This window comes from Neophocaena asiaeorientalis, unplaced genomic scaffold, assembly GCF_003031525.2.
Source record: "Neophocaena asiaeorientalis asiaeorientalis breed wild unplaced genomic scaffold, Neophocaena_asiaeorientalis_V1.1 scaffold138, whole genome shotgun sequence".
Taxonomy (NCBI): domain Eukaryota; kingdom Metazoa; phylum Chordata; class Mammalia; order Artiodactyla; family Phocoenidae; genus Neophocaena; species Neophocaena asiaeorientalis.
In genome coordinates, this window is record NW_020172632.1 from 5,820,257 (window position 1) to 5,846,199 (window position 25,943).

At 57.0% G+C, this 25,943-nt stretch overlaps 1 protein-coding gene across 1 annotated transcript in view; it reads right to left on the reverse strand.

Moving 5' to 3' along the window:
• The window catches only part of LRP8 (LDL receptor related protein 8), a 79,708-nt gene that overhangs the window by 42,658 nt on the left and 11,107 nt on the right, over positions 1 to 25,943 (reverse strand). Inside the window, exon 3 of the mRNA XM_024739253.1 lies at positions 950 to 1,072. Within this exon, the coding sequence (XP_024595021.1) occupies positions 950 to 1,072 (123 nt within the window). The remainder of the gene's footprint in view (positions 1 to 949; positions 1,073 to 25,943) is intronic.

The window sequence follows — 25,943 nt, forward strand, 5'->3', positions numbered from 1 at the left end:
CTCAGGCTCATTCTGCTGAAGCTCTGCCTCCGGGACCATCGGGTCCTTCCCTGCCCCTGTCTCAGCTCCTTTTTAATTTAACAAATGTCATGGAATGACCTGGTGGGTGTAAGTTTGCTTTGAGGAGCCTTTTGTCTCAGGCTCATTCTGCTGAAGCTCTGCCTCCGGGACCATCGGGTCCTTCCCTGCCCCTGTCTCAGCTCCTTTTTAATTTAACAAATGTCATGGAATGACCTGGTGGGTGTAAGTTTGCTTTGAGGATTAGGGCCTGGAAAAGAAATCCCAGAGAGACAAAGCCTGAGTATGGGAGGCGGGGGCCTGGGGCTCCGCTCTGGCCCTCGCCTCACCCCTGGCTGTCTTCGCTGCCATCAGCCCGCCCAGAGCAGAGGACAGAGCTGGGGCCTCAAAATCCCGGCTGAGTGGCCTCGGGCAAGTCAGTCAACCTCTCTGAGCCTCAGTGTCCGCCTCTGCAAAAGTTAGAAAGTGACAGTACCTGCCTCATGAGGCCGCTGTGGGAATTAGATGAATGAAAGCATACACAGTGCTTAGCACAGAAGCACCTGCCGCCATTAGCACTATTAGAATTCTGATTAGAGTCCTCAAAACAAAAATAGTGGGGGAGGCTGAGGGGAGGCCTGGAGGATGTGCTCTGGCTACTTCTGGGCAGCAGGGCACAGAGGGGCTGTTTCTAGCTCCTGGAACTACAGGAGCAGGGCCCAACCTGCCGGAGGGCTGGCAGGAAAGTCCAGAAACAGGTCACCAGACACCAGCAACTAGAGGCACCGGACTGTCAGCCCGGAGCTGGCAAGGGCTCAGCACAAAGTGAGTCTGAGGCTGTGCATGACAGATCACCTCACCCGAGCCTCCCAACCTCCCAACCGGGAAGACCTGATGAGGAGACTGGAGCCCAGAGCCAGGTCCCCTCCCCCAGCCTAGGGGCAACACTCACTGCAAGTGGCCTCGGACTCGTCCGAGCCGTCGGGACACTCCTCCTCGCCATCGCACTTCCACCGCTCTCGGATGCAGTGGCCGTCGTCACAGGTGAAGTCGCTGTCCGCACAGGTCTTCTTGGCTGCGGGGCAAGGAGAAGAGCGTGAGGGGCCTGGTGGGCACAGGAGGCTTTTCTAGGACATACACTCAGGTGGCTACGGGGTGACCAGAATGTGCTGGTCTGCAAGCTGGACCACGCAACCTCCCATAGCCCCAGGAGGCCACGAGTGCCTCCCTGACCAAGAGGAGTGGACAGGAGAGAAAGGCTTATTCATTCCACACCAGGAGGAGACGGGCAATCCCTGGCCTTGCTCTCCAGGTTCAACAAGGGTGACAGGATTCATCCATCAGGGGAATGCCCATTCCCATCACACCTCTCTCTTCCCCCCAAGTCCAGGTCCACTGTCACAGCCTCCAGGAAGCCTTCCCTGATCGCATACGGTAGCTGCCTTAGCCCCTTCAGCCAGTTCTCAGTCCCTTTACCTGCCTTTCCTGCTCCCCACAACCAGACTGAAGTCGAGGCTCCTTCTGCAAGCACCAGGGAGCTGGTGATAATAAATTATAAAAGTAAATGATCACCTTGTGGCAAGATTAATGAGGTGTGTTTTGTTCAGAGCGAGGGAAAGAGAATCTGTGGGCAAGACATCCAAGTAAGTCGCTGCTCCCAAGGCGCTTATGGCCACACAGGGGGTTGGAATCCCAGCTCTGCCTCTTTCTATCTGTGTGATCTTGGGGATGTTACTTAAGCTCTGAGCCTCTGTTTTCTTATCTATATAATGGGGAGAAAGAAACAAAGGGCTCCAAGGGGAAGTAACAAGAAGTTATAATGTATGAAGATCAGGCAGCAGAGACCCTGGCACACAGCAGATGCTCAGTAAGTAGCAGCTATGGCTGTTTTTATGGTCTGAGCCTTAATTAGAAGCAAAGGAAATGGGGTGTTCTGTGCCCTCATAGGGGAAGTACACAGCAGGTCGGAGCAGCTGGGAGCAGAACTCCCAGCTGGGAGCAGAACTGGGACAAGAACACAGGGACCAGCAGGGTTTACTTTTCTCCCTCCCTGACCCTCCACTGGCCTGACACTCCCCCAGTGCAGGGATTGCATCAGATTCAGCACAGGACCCAACTCAGGGTAGATTTCAGTGCAGGGCAGTGAACCCATCGGAAATGTAGCTGTCCAGCCTCTGCTCCCGCACCTCCAGGGCCAGGCTCTCCTTCTCCCCGGGAAGCTCCTTCCCAGTGACCAGCCTTGGGTTATGTAAATCCTCCCACAGGCCCTCTGGCCCCCTCTGGAGCCACATGACTGCTCCCCCACTAAGCAGCCTAATAGGGATTTGGGGACAGATGCTAGGCCTCCTGAATCCATTCCATTTCTGCCTTTCTTTTCAATCAAATCCTTGCAGTACCTCTGCATTCTAAGCTGAGCTTTCTTCACTTTCCTTAGAAGAACATCTCTGCCTGTGCAGGGCTGGAAGAAACCAGAGGAATCAGAGTCTACCTACAGATGGGGGCCTGAGACCCAGAGAGAGAAAAGGGCTGGCCCAGGGAAACACAGGAAGGCAGCAGTCAGAACGAGCTCACTTGCCTCCCAGTCCAGGACCCCCAAAAAGGCCTCCCTGAGCCCTGCACTGAGGGGTCAACATGGGTGATAAATACCAATGTGGTATTTGGTAAATCACGGCTTATAGTGCATCAGAAGGAAGTATACTTATGAACCACGGCACCTGGGGCATTTCCTAATATGAGCACCAGGGTGCCCCTTCCACAAGAAGCTCAGCATTCAAAAAAGAAACATATATTCCAGTGCTTTCTTCTTCCTGTTCTAACATTCTCCGAGTGCATCCTGTGTGCCAGTCCCTGCGCTAGGCACTTTACCAGGAAACCCCATGACAAAGGGCCTGTTCTGTCCTCACTTGCCATGTGGGGAAATTCAGCTCCAGGGTGTTAAGTTACATGCCCAAGGTCACACCTCGGTGGGAGCAGAGCCACAGTTGGACCTCACAGTCAGACGTCCCTCTTCCCCACCATGGCTCTCCAAACAAAATGCCCAGGGGCATCAGATACGGAAGAAAAGCCCAAGAATAGGTGGGAAGTCCATGGAAGCTTCAGCTTAGCGCTCAGTGAGCTTGTGTCTGTGCCCTGAGCACACGGATGAGAAGTCCACCCAGCCCGTCAGCACGAGTGCATGACCAGCAAACCCCAGGAGAGCAAGGCAGGCTTGACGAAGAAGGGGATGGAGGGGCTCCATCGCTGGGCCTCGGCCAGCCAGATGATCGCCACGGACCCTTTCCTCCCTGGCATCCTGGGAGCCTGGGAGTCAGCTTGGCCTCCCACGGTGTGCCAAGTCCTGACAGGCCAGAGCAGCCACAAGCAACATCACAGTCCTGAAGGGCAGCACTGAGGCCAGGAAATGGCAGGCTCGGGTGCATGTCCCATGGTGGTGTTTTGGGGAACAGACCTGTTTCACTGTCATGACCAGTTTGGACATTTTCCACCCTTGCTCTGCCCTGCCACCTTTCACTCAATATCCCAGTGATTCCTCGTAGCTATCCTGGCAGCTGTTGTTAATCCCATTTTACAGAAGAGGAAATTGAGGCTCAAAGAGGTGAGGGTGGTAGGTGGCAGAAGTGGGATTTCAAGTCCATGTGGCAGCTTCCAAAGCTTGGACTCTTTATACTAAGTCCCTTAGCCACCTCAGCATTATCGGGCGAAGAATGAGGACCCCAGAGAGGCAAATGCAGTTGGACTACATCCCAGGGGCTGCAGGACAAGGCAATGTGGCGGATCCACCACAGACCAGAGGCACCTGCATGAAGGGCTGCCCTGGAATGTGCCCAGAAATGTGAGGTAGAATAAACCTGGGCCTGTGACAACTTATGCTTTGCTAATGGACCACCCTGGGGAAACTGAGGCAGCATGGTCAGTTTCAGGCTGGGGACTAGACTAAACCACCTTGGCGGACCCTGTATGAAGTGTAACCACGTGGAAGGATTTGGAAGCAGAGCTGAGCCTGAACCCTGGCACGGCCACCTCCTCTCTGGGTGACCCTGGGCAAGTTCCTTCTCTCTCTGGGCAAGTGAGGATGGCGGCTTTCCCAGGCAGCACTGCCTGGGTCACAAGGTCGAAAGGCAAAAAGGGATCTGAGCAAGCATCCCAGCGTCAGGTTGTACAGTGTAAAGAGCCCAACAGCCCCTTGTCAAGAGGCTACATCAGCCCCGCCAAGAGATGAGGGCAGGGCAGTCTTTTGAAGCTGTCAGAGCAAACCATGCCAGCCCCCACTCTCCTGGCCTTGGCAGCCTTGGCTCCAGCTTCCAGGGTGATTCCCAAGCTGGGCTCGAGGCCGTGGCTCTCTATTTCCAGGGATTTATGTCCCTCCATGCCAGTCATCCCTTGGACAATTCCCACTTCTGTGAATCCCTGTACTCCACAGCCCAGGAGCAGTACACAGTCAACCAGGATCTGCGACGTCATAATCTGGTGCCATGGCAACAGGTGGGCTGCCACAAAGGACTTGGGATTCCTCAGGGCAGTGGGGAGGGGCCAACCCTAGGGCAGAGGGGGAGAGAATGGGAAATCCAGGACAAAAGAAGGGGGAGCTGCTAATTATAACAAGAACGCAGGCCAAGGAAAGCGTCAGACTGCTCACGGTTGATGGAACTCTGTTCTGCCACTTGTGGGCTGTGTGACCTTCTGCAAGTTACACAACTTCTCTGAGCCTCACTTTCTTCACCTACATTCTGGGATAAAAGCTCTGCTTCACCACAGAGGGTTGTTGTGAGAAGCAAACAGGCTAAGGATGGTGCCAGGACCTTATGAACTGAAAAGCAGAAAGGTGCAAGTTTGCGGCGTGTGCAGTCAGCAGCTCCAGCTGCTATGTGTGTGACACTGGGCTCATCAGCCACGTGGGCCTGCCTCCTCATCTGGATATGCAAGTGCGGAGCTGACTGAATCTTCAGCCCTCTGTGCCCAGAGTCTATGATCTTGCGCAATAGTTATGATCACTCATCACCTCCCAGCTTCCCCGCCCCCAGAAGCGTCCTGCCCCGAGACAATGTGCATCGTTCATGCGTTATTCCCCACCCATGCTCATCCTGCAGCCCCAGTGCAGACAGGAGGCTTCAAAACAAAGATTAGCCAGGACTGCCAGGTGGAGCTGCTCGGTGTGGCTTCGTCTTGGCAATCGCAATGCTCTGTCCTGTCAGCCCAGGGTTTTGAAGTCCCCTCTGCGCTCTCCTGTTCTAGAAGCTGAAGCCAGGCCCAGGGAGAAGGGGCTGCTCCGAGGCACAGCACGTGTCTGTGGGAGGGCTGTACCTGAGCCCAGGTATTCTGACCCCCAGTCCCACTGTGTGGCCAGGAAGCCAGGCGAGGGCTACCCAACCATCCCAGGGGTCAGGGAAGGCTTCCTGGAAGAGGGGACTGTGTTCAAGGAAGAGAGGTCATCCAAGCCGTGGGAGTGAGGAGAGCAGAGAAGGGTGTCCCAGGGAGAGGGATAACAGGCCATGGGGTGTGGAGGAGCCAGCGGAATGGCCGTTTGGGGCTGGGGAGGAGGCAAGTGGCAAGGGACCTGGGAGCTCCACTAGGCCAGGGGCCAACTCGCCCCGCCTGGTACCAGGCTGCCCCTCAGAGGCCCAGTGCAGGGACCTGGCTTTCCCTGAGCTCACCTAGGGACTCACCCCACCCCTGCTAAGCACAGGGCAGCCAACAAAACCCACGGCTCCAAGCTGCCTGGGCCTCCTTCAGGATTTGGCGTGTCCGTGCACACGGACCATCAGGCCCTGGCAGAGGAAGAGAGAGGCAGAGGGCAGGACAGAGAGCTGCAGGACCATCCACCCAGATGTTTGGGTTAAGATTTATTACCTTCCCCTTGGAGATTCATTATGCCCACTGGCTTACTAAGGGCCCTGAGAGGCCTACAGTAAAGATATCAGATTGATTTTGTTTCCTCCAGCACTTCCCAAACTTGTTTAGCCAAGGAATGCCTTTGTTGGATGCCACATCTATTAATTTCCCAAGAAACAAGTGTCCAATGAACCACACTTGACGAAACACTGCTGTAGTGCCAGCCCCTCAGATCAGAAGATGAGGCCCAGAGAGGGGAAGGACTGGCCTATGGTCACACAGCAGAGGCTGGGACCCAATCTTCTGTCTCTGGGCCAGCTCCACCAAGCCATAAAAAACAGGAGAAGGCATTCCCGGAGTACTTGGGGCAAAGTGAAGCTGAGGGGACTCCACTGCGGAGACCCCAGTCCTAAGAGCAGGGACATGTCTAGAGGCAAGCCCAGGATGGGGTTGGGGGGAATTGATACCAGGCCACACGGGACAGGGAGATGCGAGAGATGCAGGCTCTGCCTGCCCTCAGGTTTCTGCAGACAGGTCATGGGCCCCAGGGAACATTCTTTGAGGGCAGAGCAGAGACCCACAGACAGGTGATTCCAGCTCAACATTGTTGCGGAGCCACCTGGGGCAGGTTCCTTCTCTCCCAGGGCAGTTGAGAGTCTGGGAGGACAAAGATGCAAACCCTCACCTTGGAGCCCTGTGCACAGAAGGGGCTCGTCTGTTCCCACTTCCTCTCTCAGGCTTGGACCAGCACCGAGCGGCCTGGCTCTGGCCCTGCCGCCCAGCCCTAAGGCAGCTGGGCCACTTGTACCCGGGTCGGGGAGATGAAAGAGCTGCTCCCCCCCGACGGTTACCCTTCTGCAGAGCTCGCCAGGCCCTGGCGTTGCCAAGACGACCACTGCCAGCAGAACGAAGATCCGGGGGTGGGGTGGGGGGGCAGGGGGCGTGCCAGCCGGCCCCGGCCTACTAACCTGGCAGGCAGATTTAAATGACAGCCCAGGAAGCTACTATTAAACTGTCACCCCAGTCAACGGCACGACAGACCCCAAGTGTTCTCTGGCTGCAGCAACAACACAGCAGGAGTGAGAGGGGGAGGAGCCAGTGGCCCAGAGCAACCTGCACCCGCTCCTGGGAAGCCGGGTCTGCCTGCCTGTTCACCCGCCGCCGGCCAGAGCCACCCTCTCAGGCTGAGGTGGGTCCCGGCCCAGAGCCGCAGCATAGCACCGGGCCTGGAAAACTTTATTTTTAAGCAGAGGGATGCTTTTCCTAAGTGAAACCCCAGCATATAAAATAGAGTAAAATGGAGCTGCACGACTGGAAGCAGGGCGAGAGGGGACCCCATCACTCCCTTAGCAGCCTGGTGGGGCCGTGAAACCCTGAGCTCACAGCCCAGCAGCAGCAGCTCTGGGGTCCAGCAGCACTGGGTTCAAACCTGCCCCCGATCCCGCCCCCAACACATGATGTTCCTAAAAACCCTCAGTTTAAAGATCCCGTGAGTCTAATACAACATTTAGAATAGCTTTTGTGGGTTTAAGGTTCTCACTCTCTAAGGACCCAAGTTTTTAAGACTGCACCACCCTGATCCACACACCCTCAGCCTCATGACGGGACTCCAGGACAGTTACTGCATGACGCACACGTGTCGACAAGCTGTGGACACCCCCCGATCCCATCCTGCAAGGGACTGTGTCCGCGAGTCCACGCTGACAGTCAGACTCGAGGCTCTGGGTGGTGCCAGAAAGGCAACCCGTTCCCACAGTGTCCCGACACCCACGGAGCGCGGTGGGAGGGGCTCAGCTTGCGGCTTTGTGCTGCCCAGCGGGCTCCGGGGCTCAGGCCACCACCATCCATCAGCAGGTGACATCTGAGTCCGCTTTCTCCTCCACCCTCGCATCCCACCTGGGGAGTAAGAGGAAACGAAGCAGCAGATGCTGGCGGGGAGGGGTGGGCATGTGAAGGGCTTGAGGCAGAAGATAAAAGAATGAAGCGGGGGTGGGAGGGTCACTCTTTGGGGAGGGCGCCTTTGCTTCTAAATTGGACACAGTGTCCTCAGCCGGGTGTCCACCTGACTCCACACACCAGCGCCTGCCAACGTTTCCTTCATCTCAGCGTCCCCCTCACACAGAGTCTGACGCCAAGCAGGTGCTCAAAGAATACTTCTGGTCCCACACCTCTGACAGACCGTGTGACCTCTCCCCCCTTGGCCTCAGTTTCCTCAGGTGAACATATCTTTAAGGACCCCCTCCAGCTGACATTCTGGGTCTGTGACTCTATGACACAGGTGGGTGGTGCTTCACGGTGATGCTCCAGGGGACCACCTGGGGCTTCCCACAGCCAAGTCCCTCTTCCAGGCCCTGGCACATCCCAGCTGCTCTCGGACGCTGCCCGACCCCAGCCCCGCTGTCACCAAGGGAGGTCCAAGCCATCACTAGGATATGTGGGACTCCCTGTCGCCACAGGGAAGATGTGCATCTCCAAGGGACAGACGACAAAGGGGTCTTCCTGTCGCAGTGATTTATGGACAAAGGGGTATTAAGCCAGTGACAGCTGTGAGGGGGTCGGGGGGGAATGGGCGTGGGGGAGAGGTGGATGGGATCAGCAGGGGTCCCCGGCGGGTGCCTGCACAAGGACCAAACACCATGCAAGGGGTGCTGCTCAGAGGAGCAGGCAGCAGTGGAGAGGACGGCCACTCCCTGACCAACTTCCAGGCTCAGGACTGCCCATTCCAGATATGGGACGCCCACTTGGCGCTGGGATTTGGGGTTGCAAGGAAACAGCTAGAGGGAAACTCACAGTATCCTCAGGGTAGGAGCCTCCTGAAGGCAGAAGGTGTGGCTAGGAAACCCTCCACGACCTCCAACCAGAGCCCTGCCTGGTTCCCGGCCACACACTGTCCCTCCGCTCAGGTGAGAGCACTTGGCTGGCCCCAGTGGGGACTCGGCCTCCTCTGAACTTGGGGACCTTCCTGTCTAACCCCAGTCAGTCACAGCTCCGCCTCCCACGCGCAGACCTCAGAGCCTGCCAAGGACTCCACCTTCCAGGCCTCGTTCTCCCATCACCAGCCCCAGCGGGAAGAGGGACAGCTCTCCTGCAGCTGAGGGAAAGGCTCCAGGTCTCATTCCAGCCGGGCTCTGCCACCAACAAGCTGGGTAACACCGCCAGGCCTCTCTGGGCTCTGTTGCTTCCACCCCGCTGACTTCGAGTGGGAAACCCAGGGCTCCCTGGACAAAACTCTGCAGTGGTGGGCGAGGAGGTCAGGCCAGAGGGGCCTGAGAAGCTGCCTCAGTCAGTAGCCTGCGTCGGGTTCGCTAAGGGAGTAAAAGCCGGGTGTCCAGTCGTTCCTACCCAAGCAGCCAGGTGGCACGAAGCAGTGAATGACGGAGTGATGACCCCCACTTGTCTGGGGGAGAGGCAGTCCCCCCCCACTACCCCCCACAGGCAGTAATGGATGCCGCACCCTCTGACCACAAGGCAGCAGCTGGGAAGCAGCCCCACCTGAGTGGAAAATGCAAACGCTTTCACCAATCAGGCTGGTAGGAGAAGCATTTTGAGAGGAGCCCCACTGGGCTATCCTGGTGATAAATGGGCAGTGACACCCTGTTGTTGGGAAATCCATCCCCTGGGGCTGGCTGGGCTGCGGCCTCTCTGGGGCACCCTCTCTGTGCTGGCCCTGGGCTTCTTGCCCAGGAGGCTGGTATGGGCTCTCTGCCACCCTCAGCCCCTTGCCGGCCATCCAGGGGTCCTTGGCCCACTGGGTGCCCAACAGGAGGCCCGAGGGTTAGGGCCCTGCTCTGCAAAGTAGTTGAGGCCTGTGTCTGGGAGGCTGCTAGCTTTTATTTGGAAAGAGGTTAAGACCATTTCACTGCAAACAGGGTTGGCACTGGGCTCTCTCCCATCACTGGCTTGGGGACCTGGCTCTACTGTGTGACCTTGTATAAGTCCTCTGCCTTCCCTGTGCCTGGCTCTCTTCCTCCACAACGGGACTGGATTGGACGAGATGACCTCTAAGTTCCTTTTCTTTTTAGTTATGGTGCTAAAAAGAGGTCCAGAGTGAGGCTGGCAAAGGAGGGGATCTGTGGCTCAGTCCTCAATCCACCCCTGTGACTCCAGGTAGGGGGCTGGAAATCCACAGCCAGTAGCCACTGTCCCGCTGGAGGCCTCTCCATCATCAGAAAGCCACCTTTCCTGGTCCTGCTGGGTTCCCATCTCCCCTAGAATCTGACCAAGTGTCTTAGCAGGGTGCTCAGGGACACTTCAGGCTGTGTCCAGGCCCCACTCACTGCTCTCGCCCACCCCTAGCTACCAACACCTCCACATCCACCCAACGGTCATGGACAAACCGTGGGCTTGCCTACCTGGTGTCCCACTCGTGCAGCTCCACCTGCAGGAGGTGCTTCTCATCTCTACCTGGCAAAACTCTCCCCACTCCTCAAGGCCAGTTCAAGCATCAGCTGTTGATGGCGTCTGACAACGCCCTCTACCTCCAACAAGGCCCAAAGGAGTGGAGTTCCTGCCTGGGGCCTGCCAGGGCCCAGACACTAGCAAGCTCGAGTCACCACAGGGTACTTATTTTGCTGCCATATTTTTGGCAGGTCAGACCTACCTGGACAGTGCCCGCAGCAAACCTTCCAGGCTGTGCCCACCCTGGCCGTCAGTGCCAAGGTGAAGCTCTGCAGCTTGGCTGGACATCACTCATCTCCCTGTTGACAGCCTGGGAGGCCCCGGGAGGCTCCACCAGACCAGAGTGGGCTCAGTGAGTCATCCCAAGGTTCAGTCAGCCTGTGGAGCTGGCCTCAGGGAGATGCAAACCTTCCCCTCCCACTGTAGCTGGGCCCTTGGCTATGAGAAAGCCCTTCACAGGGCTATTCCGGGGGCATTCTGCAAACCCAGGCCTGGGTTGTGGCGGGGGAGGAGGTACTGAGTGGCCTGGGCCTCAGCGCCCTGGGCACTACTCCAGGTTGCCCCTGACCGCTGGGGTGACCTTGGACAAGTCTCTTGCCCTCCCCATGCTTTGGTCTCCTCATCTAGACATCGGAGGAGAAAGGAGTCAGGTTTTCCATGTGCACCATTCACAGGCCTGCCTTGGTACCCCTCCAGGTGGACAGTGGAAGGGACAGAGGGCACTGGGCTACATGCCCCGAGCCGGCGCAGTCAGCACCCGCGTCTAGAAGGGGAGGCAGGTGTGCAGCTGGGTGGTGAGGACAGCAGAGCACGTGCATGGCTCAGGGTGGGTGCTCCATGGAGAGGGGGCAAGGGCCCTACAGCAGGGGCCACAAAGTAGCAGCAGCTCAGACGTGGGGAACCGCAGGGCTGTTCTGGGGACAAGGAGAGTCTCTGGCTGGAAACTCAGCGAAGGCCAAAGGAAATCTGGCGGAACTGGGATCCTGAATGAATGCGGTGCTGAGTGGCAGATTCACGACCTCAGCCCTCCCCCCCTCCTCAGTCTGGCTCCTTACAGTAACTCTGTGAGGCAGGGGGCATCACCCCCTTTGAGAGATGAGGAAGCAAAAGCCCTTGAAAGGCAACAGACTGTCCCAAGGTCACAGACCTCAAGGCAGGACCAGAACCCAGGGCATCTTATCCCTAATGCTTGACAAGGAAAGCAAAGGATGAGAGGTGGACCTTCCCTCACAGATATTACAGCCAATCTGAGGAGACAAGAACTCAGATATAATGGCCGGCCGCAACCCAGAACAAGACAGGATAGTCCTGATCAGAATCGAGGGTGGCGAGGTTGCTGTGTGGCCTCAGACAGTCATCTCCCTCTCTGGGCCTCAGTGCCCCAGCTGAAAACAAGGATGCTGAACTCAGCCCTGGGGAGCTCTCACCAGTGCTGCTCGTCTCTGGGGGTGAGGGGTGTTTGGGGGACAGGGGCGGTGAGCTAGGAGCCTTTTGAGTTGGACCTCAAAAAAGGGGTGATTTTGCACCAATGGGGAAGCAGTGGGGGCTGAGGAAGCCCGCCCTGAGAAATGCCGTTTGATCCAGAAGGAAAAGGTAGATTCTAAAAGCAGATGAAGAAGGCAGTTTCTTGTCTGGCTTCTTGGTGCTTTGGGAAGGAAACAAGGTCCATTCTCTGAAGCCCTTGAACATCCCAGGGGTGGTTCCAGGGGAGAAGCATGAGTGTGTGGGTGGCAACCCCACCGTGCAGCAGATTCTGGGGAGAGATGCCCCTGGGCTCCCTCATCACACTGACCACCTCGGGCTGCTCACGCCTCGTTCGATCCAGCCTGCACGTGGCCGGCAGCTGTGCAAGCAGCAAGCGACACAGGGTCCTGGAACTCACCAGTACAGGTGAGTTAACCTCTCAGAGCCTCAGTTTCCCCACCTCTAAAATGGGGCTAACAATCAGTAACTACACCCCTTGGGGGGCAAGATTTAAAGGAGATTGTAGATGTTGAAATTGTAGAGTGAATTGTTCAGCTCACAGAGACGATGGAGCTCTTGTCAATGATCTGGTTTATTTCTTCTTATCACCCCCACCGGCTTTCCTGCTGGGACTTTGGAGGAGAGCTGGGTCGCCTTGCTGCTTTCCTGCTGGGACTTTGGAGGACAGCTGGGTCGCCTTCCTGCTGGAATGCGAGAGGGCTGGGGGCAAGTGGGCAAGGGGTGTGGCTCAGATGGGAAAAGCTTCTGGGTTCCCAGAGGTGCCGTGGGGTGGCCAGCGCTGACGGGACACTGTGTGGACGAAGCTCGGAAGGAGCTAAAGGAGCTGCAGGCAGAACACACCTGCGAGGCAGGACCTGGAGGCCCTCTGGTCCAACCCTCGAATTTCATAAATGGGGCAGCTGAGGCCAGAGAAGGCCTGGGCTTTTCACACTCCCAAAGCAGCCTCAGCAAAGCAATTACACTCCCTCCTGAGACCCAGTCATGGGGCAGAACTGCAGCTTAAGAGGTTCATGGAATCATAAAATAGCCTAGAATCACAGAACAGAATCTCCAATTCCATGAGAGTATCTTAGAATCTTAAAGCACACGATTTAAAAGTACTTAGACCCAAATGGCTCAATGGTAGGATCATGGATTCACAGCTTCTTTTCAACTTGGAAATCACAGAGAAAATTTTAAACTTACAGACAACAGAATCCTAGAAGCTTCAAATCGCAGAATCTAATCCAAGCGCCAGGAGTGGCAAAGGCCTGTCCCTTCCCCCCAAGCAGTGCAGGCATCCTCTGTTCCCACCGCTGACATATGGCCATCCCGCCCTCTTGAATGCTCTCAGCGACAGGGGACTCAGTCAGCTGTGCCGGCTGGAGGCTGGACACGTTCCTTCCTCTTGAACAGGGAGGGAAATAAGTTCTCAACAGGAGATCCCCACTTCGTACAAATGGATTTTTCACCCCTCCTTGTTCTTTGGCTCTGGTCAGAAAGATTCCCAGGGAAGTGGAAAGGAGCCAAGAGCTGCCACGAGATGACTTTAACCAGCAGACAGGCTGGTAATGTGTTTCGGTGGGAAAAAGGAAGGAGAGCGGCGATTAATTCCAACTTGCTATGTGATAAAGGAAATTAAGGCATAATACAGAGGAGACAGCAGTTCTATTAACCTGTGTGGAATACCAATTACTCAGGCTTCTCAAAATTGCTGGAAATAGAGAGAAAACCCCTAAAGAGACTGTGATTGTGGCCTAGCGCTCATCTGGATTAGGCTGTTTGTTTGCCCTGGCACCCTAATAAAGGGAATGAGGGAAAATTCCACGTTTCCTGGGAGACGGCTCTGCCAGAGTGGGGGAGAAGAGGCAGGCCCACGTGCTGCCACTGGACCGCTTGGCGAGAGCTCATGGCGGAGGGGGTCCCGGCCCACTTAAGGAAGAGTTTGGTACAGTCGGGGTCCAGCACACACCCTTAGTCCTGCACTCTGGGAGGGACCCTGGGAGGGCCAAGCTTCTGATGACCCCTGTTCCCACTGAAAAGTCTCAAGTCTCTGCTTCTGGAAGCTGAAAGAATCAAGTGGGGCTTTCTGTGTGCCAAGTACCCTGCTAGGTGCTGGTAAGCCCTGCCATTAGGCAAGATCTTCAGAGGTAGCCGTGTCTCAGGTGCTGGTCCTGCTGGGCTGGCGCCCAGGGCTCTGGCCTGCACCGCCCACCTCTCTGCAGCCAGCCAAGGGACAGGCAGCGTGGGCAGAGTTAATGGCCAAGGGCCGCAGCTCGGTGCCTACGGCCAGGGCCCCAGCAGGACTTCTGTGAGGGCTCCCGGCCAGAGCTGGGCAGGAGGAGAGAGTTGCGGCCGTGGGAAGTGAGCTGAGAGACGGAGTGGGGCAGGTGCCCAGCAGAGCCTCACGCCCCACTGGCATCCTGGCCTAGACCCTTGCCACTTCTCAGCCCCTCTGACAGGGGGCTGTCACTCGGGCTCTGAGCCAGCATGGTTCATCCAGCAAATAGGTTCCACCACAGCCTGGCTGATAGGGAAGCTGCCTCTGAAACAGCCTGCTCCGTGAGCACGCCCACCACGCATGACAAGTCCATCCTCCTCGGCCTTTTCTTCAAGTGGATGTTTTCTCCCAGTACAGAGATTTGGAAGATGCTCGTCTGCAGCCCTCTGTGGTCCTCCTCCCACGAGGGGCAGGTTAAAGAAGCAGAGCTCACATCCTGGCTTGGCCCCTTACTAGCTGTGTGACCTCAGCCAGGTTACTTGACCTCTCGGAGCCTCTGTTTCCCTGATCTAAAATTGCGATGCTGCATCCTGACTTGCAGGGTAGCTGCTTATACGATGACACAGCAGTGCCCGACGTAGTGATGCAAGTTCCTCTCAACTTTTCTTTTTCGCTCTCCCACCCCCAGGCTCTGTACCTAGTAGGTCCTCAGGAAGTTTTTGTTACAATTATTAAAGGGCATCAGGAGGCCTGGCCATTGTCATCCTGGGCCTCCTGGTTCTTCCTAACATGGTTTCTCCGTGTATAAAGAAGGGGTGTTCCTTGGAGAAAAAGGTCCAGGTGGAATCATGGCCGGGCAGTCAGCTGGGCTCAAAGGACAAGCTATTTCAGAAGTGGTGTCGCCACTAATCCCCCCCGTGATCATAACCCTGAGTGGGGCAGAGTCAAGACTGGCCCACCTAGGCATACAGGCGGCGAGCTCCAGCCACCAGCACGCCCTGCCATCTCCACCCATGGACCCACAGACAGCCAGGGTCCTCTAAGGGGGCCTCTCCTCCATTCTTGGGTGTGGGCCCAAGCCCAGGGAGAGCTGCATGGGGGAGGGGAGGGGAGTGGAGCTGGAAGGTGCCCAGCGGCCCATTTCTGGGTGAATGGTTAGCCTGTCCAAGGTCAAGCCCCTGTGAGGCCAGGGTGTCTGGTGGGCACATCTTCCTCATTCTTTGGGGTTCTCCCATTCTACCGAAAAGTCTTCCATGAGCCCACATGGAATCTGAGGCCTGTTCTGGCCACAGCCTCATCACCCCGTGTTCCTGTCACTCAACGACCCTTCCCCACCAGACTAGCAGCTCATTGGAGGCAGGATAAGATCTACATGGTGAGCACCAAGGGAATGCTTAGGAAATGGATGCTGGGTGAAGGAACGATGAATGAATAAATGAAAGAACATGTGCAATCTTGAGGCCTGGGTCTCTTCTATCTATACAGCACTTACAGCCCAAGATACAAACCATCTTGACCATCCAGCATTCTGCATACACAGTAGAAACAACAATCATTGAAACAATGCTTTAAAAATCCTTCATTCATGCATAACGAACTGGAGCTTCAGGGGATCCCAAGTTCTCTCCAGCTGGCTGGTACCCCCACCTCCCTCCCCGCAGGTACAGGAACCACCTCTCTGTTCTCCTTCTCCCTTTCCAAAGACACAGGACCAAGGAGAACAGAGCCAGGGGCCAGGAGGCCTGCATTCCGGTCCCAGCTGTACTCCTGAGCTGCTATGTGGCCTTGAGCAAGCCACTCACCCTCTTTGGACCTTAGTGTCACCACCCGTTGGAGAAGAGGTGGGTCCCACTGCTCTCTGAGCCCTGTTCCTGCTCTAGTTCATCATCACCAGCCACACGTGGGAGACTGGAGCTGGAAGACAGTAAGTGCCGGCACTCAGCACCCAGCCAGATAGCTCTGGGGAAAGGTTCACAGTCTGCAAGGCTGGGGAGGGCACCAGCCTCCGTCCAGGGCCCCACCTCCTACCTGCTCCTCAGGGAACCCTGGAGACACGTGGCCCTGATCATAGTGTGACAGCCGCCCCTGGGCCAGGCCCTCGTCTATCTACCACACCTTGAGGTTTACAAAGCCCTTTGCATGCATCTCCTTATTTAGTTCTTACAACACCCACGAGGCTCAGAAAGGGACAGGATGGGGCTTCCCTTGTGGCTCAGTGGTTAAGAATCCGCCTGCCAATGCAGGGGACACGGGTTCGAGCCCTGATCCGGGAAGATCCCACATGCCGCGGAGCGACTAAGCCCGTGCGCCACAACTACTGAGCCCACGTGCCACAACTACTGAAGCCCACGTGCCTGGAACCCGTGCTCCGCAACAAGAGAAACCACTGCAATGAGAAGCCTGCACACCACAACGAAGATTAGCCCCCGCTCGCCACAGCTAGAGAAAGCCCACGCACAGCAACGAAGACCCAACGCAGCCAAAAATTAATAAACTAATTGATGATAAAAAAAAAAAAAAAAAAGGGACAGGATGGGCCCAGGCAACACAGCAAGTCAGTGACCATCCATCGGCCCAGTGTTCTGCCCTGACTCCACCCTCCTCCACACAGTAAGAAGGATGCAGGATCTGCAGTGCAAGTCCTGACCTTGCCCCCTGAGCAACCCTGAGAAATGTGAGTGGTACCCTCTCAAGAACCTCTCTGAGCCTCCATGAAAATCCAACAGCATAAAAGAAGCCAAAGGTGTGAAAAGAGCACTGCACAGGGGGCCCCGGAGCCAGGGCTCCAGTCCTGGCCTCTCCACACACTGGCTCAGTGCTTGGGCAGGCCTGGGTTTCCCCATCTATCAAACAGGGGATGAGAATCCCACCCTGCCCGCCCCCTGCAGGCCCGCTGTGTACTTGCCAAACCTACCCTTATCCCACCTGTGCACGGCCCACCTGCCCTTCTGTGAGCATCACCTCAGCCAGGAGGGGTGGAGAGGCTGCCCCCTCTCTGCACACAGCTCAGTTTGACTCACTGCCCCCCAAAGCCAGGCCTGGGCACAGAAGTGTGCTCAGGCAGGCATGCAGACCCTCGGGCGCAATGCACACAGCACATGCAGATGGGCACACATGCTCACAAACACCCTGCCCACTTGCGCACTCAGATGTGTACCACATACCAAACACAGACACACACGCCATGCTGTCCACACCGCAGCACACGGGCCACACACTCACACATGCACACGTGGCTTCATATGGTGCTCACACGCTACAGACAGAAATGCATAGATTTTCCTGCCTCTCCTGTGACAGCCAGATGGTGGGATTCTCCCAGAGGGCTACCATTTAATGCTCTAATTAATTTTTTAAAAGTTATATATACCCAGAGCCTGGGTTTGTTCCAAATGTCCCAGGCATGGCCCAATTCAAAACCAAGGAAGGAAGCAGACCTTAGGGGGAAGGACTGTGGGGCCGGGGAGGGAGAGGGGCTCCCACTGCCCGGGAGAGCCTGCATCCTCACCTAGAGGTCTGATACCTAGCCTAGTAATGGGGGTCCGGACTCAAGGGTCATCTGCCCAGATGTGGCCCTGATCCTGGTTCCAAGAGCACCCTATAACCCAGGCCAGGGAGAGACCCCTCGCAGCACCCCTGGCCGGGTTGTCTGGTCCTACCTGCACACTTCGGTTCCTCAGACTTCACTGCAGAGGAAGGTGTTTACAGACACCAGGGTGGGCTCTGGGGCTCACGTCCAGATCCCAACTCACCCTTTACGAGCCCTACTGTGTGACTCCAAGGCACTATCAGAGGAAACAATGCACAGAGCCAGCGTGGTCTGTCGGGTGAGATGGATGAGGCAGGAAGACGACGGGCCAGCCCAGGGGGATTTGCAATGCTCCCTGCCTTCCCACTTACATGCCTCCAGTGAGGGGAAGCTCACTCTGTCTCCAGGCAGCCTGCTCTGAATGGACCAGAGCCCATCCTCACCCAGGTCCCCTGGTGAACCCCGGCTGTTCTCTGGGTTCCGGTCCCTGGTGGTCCAGGCTGGCAGGAACCATGCAGCAGTTGCCCTCCAGGCCTTTCCTCTGCCTTTCCCGGGGGCATGTTCTTTGCTGCTGAGTGTTTGGGAAATCGCAGCAATAAATTTACCGCCTCACTTATGAGTAATTTGCTGTCAGGAGCTCTGCCTAAGCAGAGGGCTGAATTAACGAGGCTTAATCAACATGAATGTTGTGACAGATTTCAACCAGTCGGGAAATCCCCCATCCTCGAAGTCCAGGCCCTTGCCTGCCACTCCCCAGCCCATGCGGGAGATGAGAGGCCCAGGGAGAGCACTCAGAGCCACTGATGGATGTGACCCGGGGCTGCCTCTTTCCCAGGATTAGGAGGGATTTGGGATCTGGGGGATGGAGGTTTGCAGATCAGCACAAGAAGCCGGGAGCCTTTGCAACACCAATTCCAAAGGAGTTTTCAGGCTAAGCCCTTCGTCCCTACCTGGCTCAGTGACAAATGCATGGGCCTCGGAGCCTGAGAGACCAGGGTTCGGATCTGCCACTCACATGCTGAGAGGCCTTGGGTGAGTCACCCTACCCCTCTGTGACTCACCATCCCCATCAGTGAAGGAACAAGACAAATCCCCCCTCACAGAGTTGTGAGAGGATTCCTGAGGTCATGCATGGAGAGCAAAGGTGCTCCGAGATCTTCATTTTCTCCCCCCGCCCCATCCTGAGCATAAGAACAACATTATTGAGTGATTACCGTGCGCTGTGCTCATGATCCATCTCATTTAATCCTCCTCATAGTCCTCTGAGGAAGAAACTACCATAACCCCATTGTACAGATGAGAAAACCGAGGCACTCAGAGGGGAGCTAATTTGCCCAAGGTCACACAGTCAGCGGGGTGAGGGGACCACAGTCACCCATGACACTCCCTGACAGCCCCTGGAAGAAAGAGCCAAGGCAAGGGGTGAGGCCAGGCAGTGGGGGCCATGCTGGGGTGGGCACGGGGCCTGGCAGTAATGTTAGTGGAATCAATCTGTGAATGATGGAGGAAGGGGAGAAGCAGGCCCTTGGGCAGCAGGTGTCCCATCAGAGAGGTATCTGTTTTTCAACCACTAAGACTTTATTAAGTTGACCCCCGAGGGCCCAGCTTGTGTCAGGCTCTGGGGAAGAGAAAAATGCAGTGGAAGGTGCACCCACTGCTCTCAGGATTGGTCCCCCACTTCTACTCCCCTCGGCTTTCTCTCAGGGCACCCAGCCCAGCCCTGGCATGGGGCGGGAACACCATAATTTATCATTAATGATTGCCATTATTAACATTAATGTGAAGGACACCTCTGACCAGAACCAACTTTAAGGAGTAGCAGGAAGGAGGCCCAGCTCCCACCTGCCCATCCCAACACCTTGGGCCCCCAGCCATCACCCTGCACACCTTAGATCACCCAACAGGACAGGCCATGTTAAGGTCCTGGGGCTCCCCCTGGAGCACAACCAGGGGAACAGGAGGGGCTCTGGGCCCCAGGTCCCCAGGGCTCACCTGAGGGACACCCAGTTGGAGTCTTGGTGTCAAGGATGTGTCTGGGAACAGTGTAGGGAGGAGGGAGTGGACAGTGTGTGGTGCAGGGTCAGATCTACCTCCGGAGTATAACCCTCCTCAGCCCTGCCAAGCCCCATCACCCCCCCAAGTCCTGCCCCAGGAGGCCTTCCCCTCCCCGCAGCTCACCCCCCAACTTCCTGACTCAGACACTAGCCCCATGACCTTGGGGAAGCTTCTCATTACCTCTGCCTCATTTCTCTTCTCTGCACGATGAAGGATAAAAACAGTACCTATCTTATCAGGCTGACCTGAGGGTTGAGTGAAGTACCACCTAGCACTGAGTGGCAGCTCAATAAATGATGGCTATGCGGTTAGTGGAGACCAGCCCTGTCACGTGCCACTGAGGAGCCAGTTGGGCTCGGGAGTTCTCTGGTCTCTACAGGGCAGCTCCAAGGCAGCAGGATTAGCCAGGGGGCTCTGTACAGCCCCTGTGACAGGCCTGGGACCCATAGGGCCTCTCAAAAAGAACTCTGTTTTTGGAAATAAAAAGAACTACCTTATAAAGAAGTGAGGTCTCCGTCCCAGGAGGTGTGCAAGCAAGAGATCCATTCATTCATTCAACAAGCATTCACTGGGCCCCTCCGCTGTGCTGGGCCCTGTGTTGGCCAACGGGAGTTGGGAAAGAGAGCATGAGACACAACCCTGCCTGGAGAAACCCACAATCTAAAAAAGCAAGAGCTACTGAAGTTGCCAAACTGACCCCCAGGCCAGGGCTGCCCACCCCTGTATACGTGTCAGAGCCTGGAGAAAAAGCAAGAGGCCCTTCGGCATGAAGGGGGCTTTGGGGAACACCCGGGGCGGCTCAGTGAATGCGCTCTGGCCCTGCAGACATGAGGTCAGGCCCCACCTGCTCTGAGCCCCTCGTGGCCCTGTGATCCCGACGGCCTCCTGGTGCCTATGCTCTCCTTGCCCTGGTCCACCTTGACCACAGCTCAGCATCAGCCTCCAGAGCCCCCATCCACCCCGAAACCCAGTCAGGGGGGTAGGAGGTGTCCTTGGAGGGAGGGCCCTGCTGGCAGCAGGGAGCAGAGGAGAGACGGGTGGCTGTCTGCCTGGACAGGGGCAAGGGCACGGCCAGTCCCAGGCAGGTGGCAGGCTCACCCCTTGGCCACTTTCCTGCCCCCCAAGCATCTACAACCCTGCCAACCACGGTTCCCGGGGAGCAGGCTCCAAGGAGGCCCAGCAGCCAGACCACCAGCTGCTGCCCCCTCCCCATACAAACACTAGCCACAAAGCACCCTCCCCCAGCTCTGCCCGCCTGCGGTGACAGCCTCTTGGCACCAACTCTCCCCTTCCCTCCATCTGTCAGGAATCGGTGCAGACAGACTGTGAGAACCACAAGAGGAAGTAGCGATGCTGCTTGGACCCCAGGCTTTCTCTCCCCCCCTCCCCACGTCCTCTCTCTCCCCACTCCTCTCTGTGTCTTCCTTTCCCTTGCACCTGTCTCCTACTGATGAAGCCATTGACAAAGTTGGGAGTAGGCAGGGGAAGAGGACCAGCCAGTCAGTGACCCCCACTTACTGGTAATCACCACACACCACGGCCACAGCACAGCCACCCACCCATCAGTCTTCATCCTTTACGTTCTCCCAAACCATTAAGGAGTTGAAATCCTGTGCGACTGTGGGCTCAGTGTCCCCATCTGTACAACTGGTACAGCAAGTCCTGTTGAGCCCGCCTCCCAAGGGATACTAGGAGCCCAGAGGCGATACACGGGAAGGGCTCTGTAAACCACAGAGCCTTGTACAAGGCAAACGGCCTGTGTCCCCAGCTTCTTCCTATCTGATGTGGAAATAAAGGTCCTAGTGCCGCCCGCCTCCTGGGAGTAGCGAGGCCAGAATGGGACGTGAACAGACAGAAAAATGCCTTGAAGAATATAAAGGGCAGCAGGAACGCAAAGGCCGGGCTGTCGAGGTAATGACCCTCACTGTAGTGATGTGAGGTGAGCAGGGCAGAGCTGGGGAAACTGAGGCCCAGAGGGAGCCGTCACAGGGCTAGCTGTGTCAGAGGCAGGATCAGAACAAAGGCCAGGCCTCCTGGCCATGTCCACACCAGCACCCCAACAGGGATGCTCAGCCCTGGCTCCTCCAGACCTTCCAAGGGGGTCTATGTCTCTTTGAATTTTCCCAAAACGTGGGGAAGAAATCAGCTTTTTCCTTTCTTTAGAGTGAGCCCTGCCCAACTGGCAGCAGAACCCACAGGTAACGGGGGAAGACCTGTTGCAGAGCCGGGGGAGCAGCGACGGGGGTGGGCAGGGTGCAGGCCGGCGGGCTAAGTGTCCCATTGGAAATGAGACTTTTCATTTTAAAACGGGGGCGGTTCCAAGCCGGGCACCCTGCGTGGGAGCGGGCGCTTGGTAATGCCAAAGTGCAGGCAAACATGGGGGTGGGTCTTTGCACCGAACGGGGAGCATAACCCCTTTCCCCCTTCATCCCGGCGAAGCTTGGCCCAAGGCCCCACAGGCCCCAGCGGGGAGGAAGTTCTAGTCTAGCTGCCGTCTCAGGGTCCTGTGAAGCCACGTCTGCCCCCAGCTGCAGCACAGATGTGCCCAAGGAAAAGGGGAAGGAGACATGGGTCCTCCACCCCTTTCACTGCCAAGGAAGCTTGAGGTTCAGAGAAGCCAACTGCCCAAGGTCACATACTGAGTTGGGCGGCCAAGGCCTGCTTTTCCATCTGCATATCCTCCTCAGGTCCCAGCAGGGCACTGGCACACAGGAGGCCTGCAGTGGATGCTGGAGCTCAGACTCGAAGGCTCCAGTCCACACAAGGCACTTCTCGGGGGCTCACAGAAGCACCGTGTGCGAGCGGGCACGTGGCTCAGGAGGTGCAGCACGAGGAGCAGAAACACAGCCTGGGGCGGGAGCGGCGCTGGGCATGTGAAAAGCCAAAGAGCCCCACCCGCTCTCCTCCCTTCCCTGCTTCTCCGCAGGCCCTAGCCAGGTCCCCCTGCCCCATCCTCCTGAGGCCCGTGGTCTGGTGTGAACCACAGACTCTTAATCGGACCATCCTGACGCAGAGTGGCAAGGATGGAGATGGAAGGAAACACAGGGACGGGGGAGCCCAGAGGAGGCCCTGACTCAGCTGGGGTGTGAAGGCTCCCTGGAAATGGAGACTCTTAAAGCAAAGTGGGGTTGAACAGAGGAAGGGCCTTCCAGGCGGAGGGGCCCACACGTGAGAGCGTGACGATGCCCCTGTGACATCAAACACATGTGGGGTGCGGCTGGAGCACAGAGCCATGGGGTCTGGGGGGACAAGTGGATGGTGAGGTCTGCAGCAGGAGAGATGCCAGGTATGTGTTTGGGCGTTGAAGGGCCCTGAATGTTAGCAAGCAGACTATCCTGTGAGTGGGGGACGTCCCTGTAGGACGCTGAGCAAGGGCAGGAGAAAGCTCCATGTGTTTGAGAGCGCTTGGCGGCAGAGCGGAGAACGGACAGGAGGGAGGGAACAGGGGCGAGGCTGGTGCTGCTGCCGTGGTCCGGGGAGGCTGAAGTGGGATGGGGAAAGGGCCTGGGCCGGCAAGTAGGAGGGGAGGATCAGGCCTTGGTGGCCGTTAGAGGTAAGGGAGACGGGGGCTGTGATGACTCCCAGGTTCCTAACCAAGGCCAGGACAGTGTCCATGCTGTGGACTGGTCTCAGGGCAGAAGAGGTCCATGCACAGCCCCCAGTGCCCGTGTGCCCAGCCACAGGTCATCGCGGTGTCTGGGCACTACCACCTTGCTGACCCGGAGACAAGCTGTCTGCAGAGGTGTCACCTTTACTGCTGGACATGGCACATCTGTCCTCAGCCCCCCACTTCCTTGGGAGGTAGGTCACGGTTACAGAAAGCAGCCAATGTTTATAGAGCCCAGAGTGTGCAGCCCACCAGGCTCCAAGAAGTAGTGGCCAGAGAGGGGATAGGCCTTACCCAAGGCCACACAGCATGTCAGCTATCACAGGCCAGGAAGGGACACTGAGCAGGCTTGGAGTGAAGGCAGGGGGCAGTGTTTGTGAGCAGAGGTCCCAGAAACAGAGCTGGGACCTGGGTAGGGCAGAAGCGTCACAGGAGATAGATTTGAGATCGAAAGGAAGACAGATTTTGTAACAGGAAGGGCTATCCAGGGACAGAAAAAGCTATCAGGTTGCTCAGTGAGCTCCCTGTCCCTGGAGGTATGTAAGCAGACAATCGCCCCCTCCCCATCTCCAGCCCCTGGGGCTGCTGAGGGGATTCCGGCATTAGGATGGGGGTCGGGAGCCTGCTTTGGCCAAATGAAGATGCTGCTCCAGCCCCAAGAGCTACAGCTCACTCATTCATTCACTCAACACACATTCACCAAGGCTTGCTCTGTGCCAGGCCAGAGACATTGGGCACCAGGGGTAGGTGGAGCAGAACAAGAGAAACCTCATCTCTCAATCTTCCCCACCCCCATCCAGGGGGGTGAGGCCAAAGCTGGGCAGGGGGCAGAGGATGGAGGCCCTGGCTGCCCACACTCCATGTCACAGGTCTAAGGGGCTGGGCTCCCTTATCTTTCTGGGCACATTTGGAGCACGAGGCCAAGGGCTGGGCAGGATCAGACACAATGCAACCTCCTCCTGCACCCCACCCCTCCTGGAGGTCCCCAAGGCTCTGGGCTCATTTCCCAATGAGGTCCCTGTAAGGACTCTTCCTAATTAAATTAGGACAGTAAGTTATGGCCTGGGGCTGCAGGGGAAGAAGCAGGGACAAAGGTGACTTCTGGGGGTGCTCCCTGGCCCCTCCCAGCCCACCCAGCAGTGCAGCAGCCTGGCATGGGAGGGGATTCCTAAAGGACAGATGGGAGATGGAGGTTCAGAAAGAGGTCAAAATAAGTGGAGCAAATCTTGAATTGAGCACCAATCACGTCCAGACACTATTCTTGGTGCTTTTCCTAAACAAACTCATATCATCGTCCAATCACCTAGAGGGTTAGGTGTTGATGGCTCCATTTTAGAGAGGAGACAAGTGCTCAGAGAGGTGAAGTAACTTGCCTAGGGTCCCACAGCTAGGAAGCAGTGAAGTATGGACTCGATCCCAGGCAGCCTAGTTAGAGGCCCTGCTGTTATCTGAGTCACAGTGGAGTTGCTCATGGATGAGGCAATGCGGAAGCAGTCAGATGTAGGGGACCTGGGGGGCTTCCCACCCCCATGTCTATGGCTCCCACCTGGCCACACAGCAAGCAGAGGTTTGGAGTCAGACCTAGACAGGGGTCAGGGAATCTGAATTTCAAAAGGTGACCAAAGTGACTCACTCTCCTGATCCAATCCTCACAGGTGGGAAAACTGAGGCCCAGGGAGGAGCAGAGACTTGCCCAAGTCTCTCAGCAAGTCAGCGACAAGGTGAGGCTACCTGGCTCCTGGTGTGGTGAGGGTGAGGGCCTGTGGGGGGACTCGCTCATAACGGATCAACAGCGACAAGGGCTCAGGCCTCTGCTTCCAGGGGGAGAACTCAGCGCAGAATTTGCAAGTGTGGGAGAGGTCAAAGGCCAGGGAGAGGGAGGGCGAGGGGTCTGGGAGAAGGGGTGGCAGAGAGAACAGGGGCTCCAACCACATGGCTGGCAGACCTCTGTGGCCTGGTATGGCCCAGTTCCCGGTGTAGGAAGAACCGACTGGCTCTGTGAGACCCAGTGAGGCTTCAGGTACTGTACCCAGACCAGGAATTGCTCATAACCCGCGTGCACAGAGCAGGAGTCTGGGTTTCAGATTCGAGCGACTTGCCCCCGGCCTCCAACTAGGACGTGAAAGGACTGCAGTGGAAACCCCAGTCCAGCTGACACTGGGAGGCCATGTGTGTGCCTTGTCCGTGCACCTCCAAGAAGCAGGCAGCTGAGCAGATGGGGGATGAAAAGAGGAGGAGACACGAGAGCATTACATATGCAGCATATTTAAAGCCTGGGGCTACGGGTATTAAAGAATTGGCCCGGTCAGACTCGGCAAAAAAAATAAACAGGCGGAAACCCCCGAGCAGATATAGGTGCTGCTAATTAACAGTTGGTTCCAGCTTTGCACATACGGTTTATGCCACATCCCCTGTGCGATGGGTTGGATTTCACAGCCCTTGCTCCCTGCTCTGGGCCTTCTGGGCCTCGGGGAACGGGGGCAGCTCCTTGGACCGCCACATCTGGGTCCTGGCCATGGCGGAGCTCCTGTGAACTCCGTGGTTCTCAGGGGAAAACAAAAGAATCCCAGGGAATTGGGGCTGAGAGGGGCCTGGAGATGCCCCGCTCCCAATGAGCAGAGACCCAAGAGGGGCAGAGACCTGCCGATGGCCATTAGGTAAGGTAGGAGCAGGGGTGGAGCTGAGGTGGGCCTGGTCTCCAGGCCATGGCGTTTATATCAACCTCAGCCCTCTGCGTGGGGCGTGTGTGGGTGCAGACAGTGGGCTATAGGCTGAGGCTTGGAGGGGAGAGGCTGCCATGGCAGGGGGCAGGCTGGGAACAGAGATTGCTGGCACCCATCCAG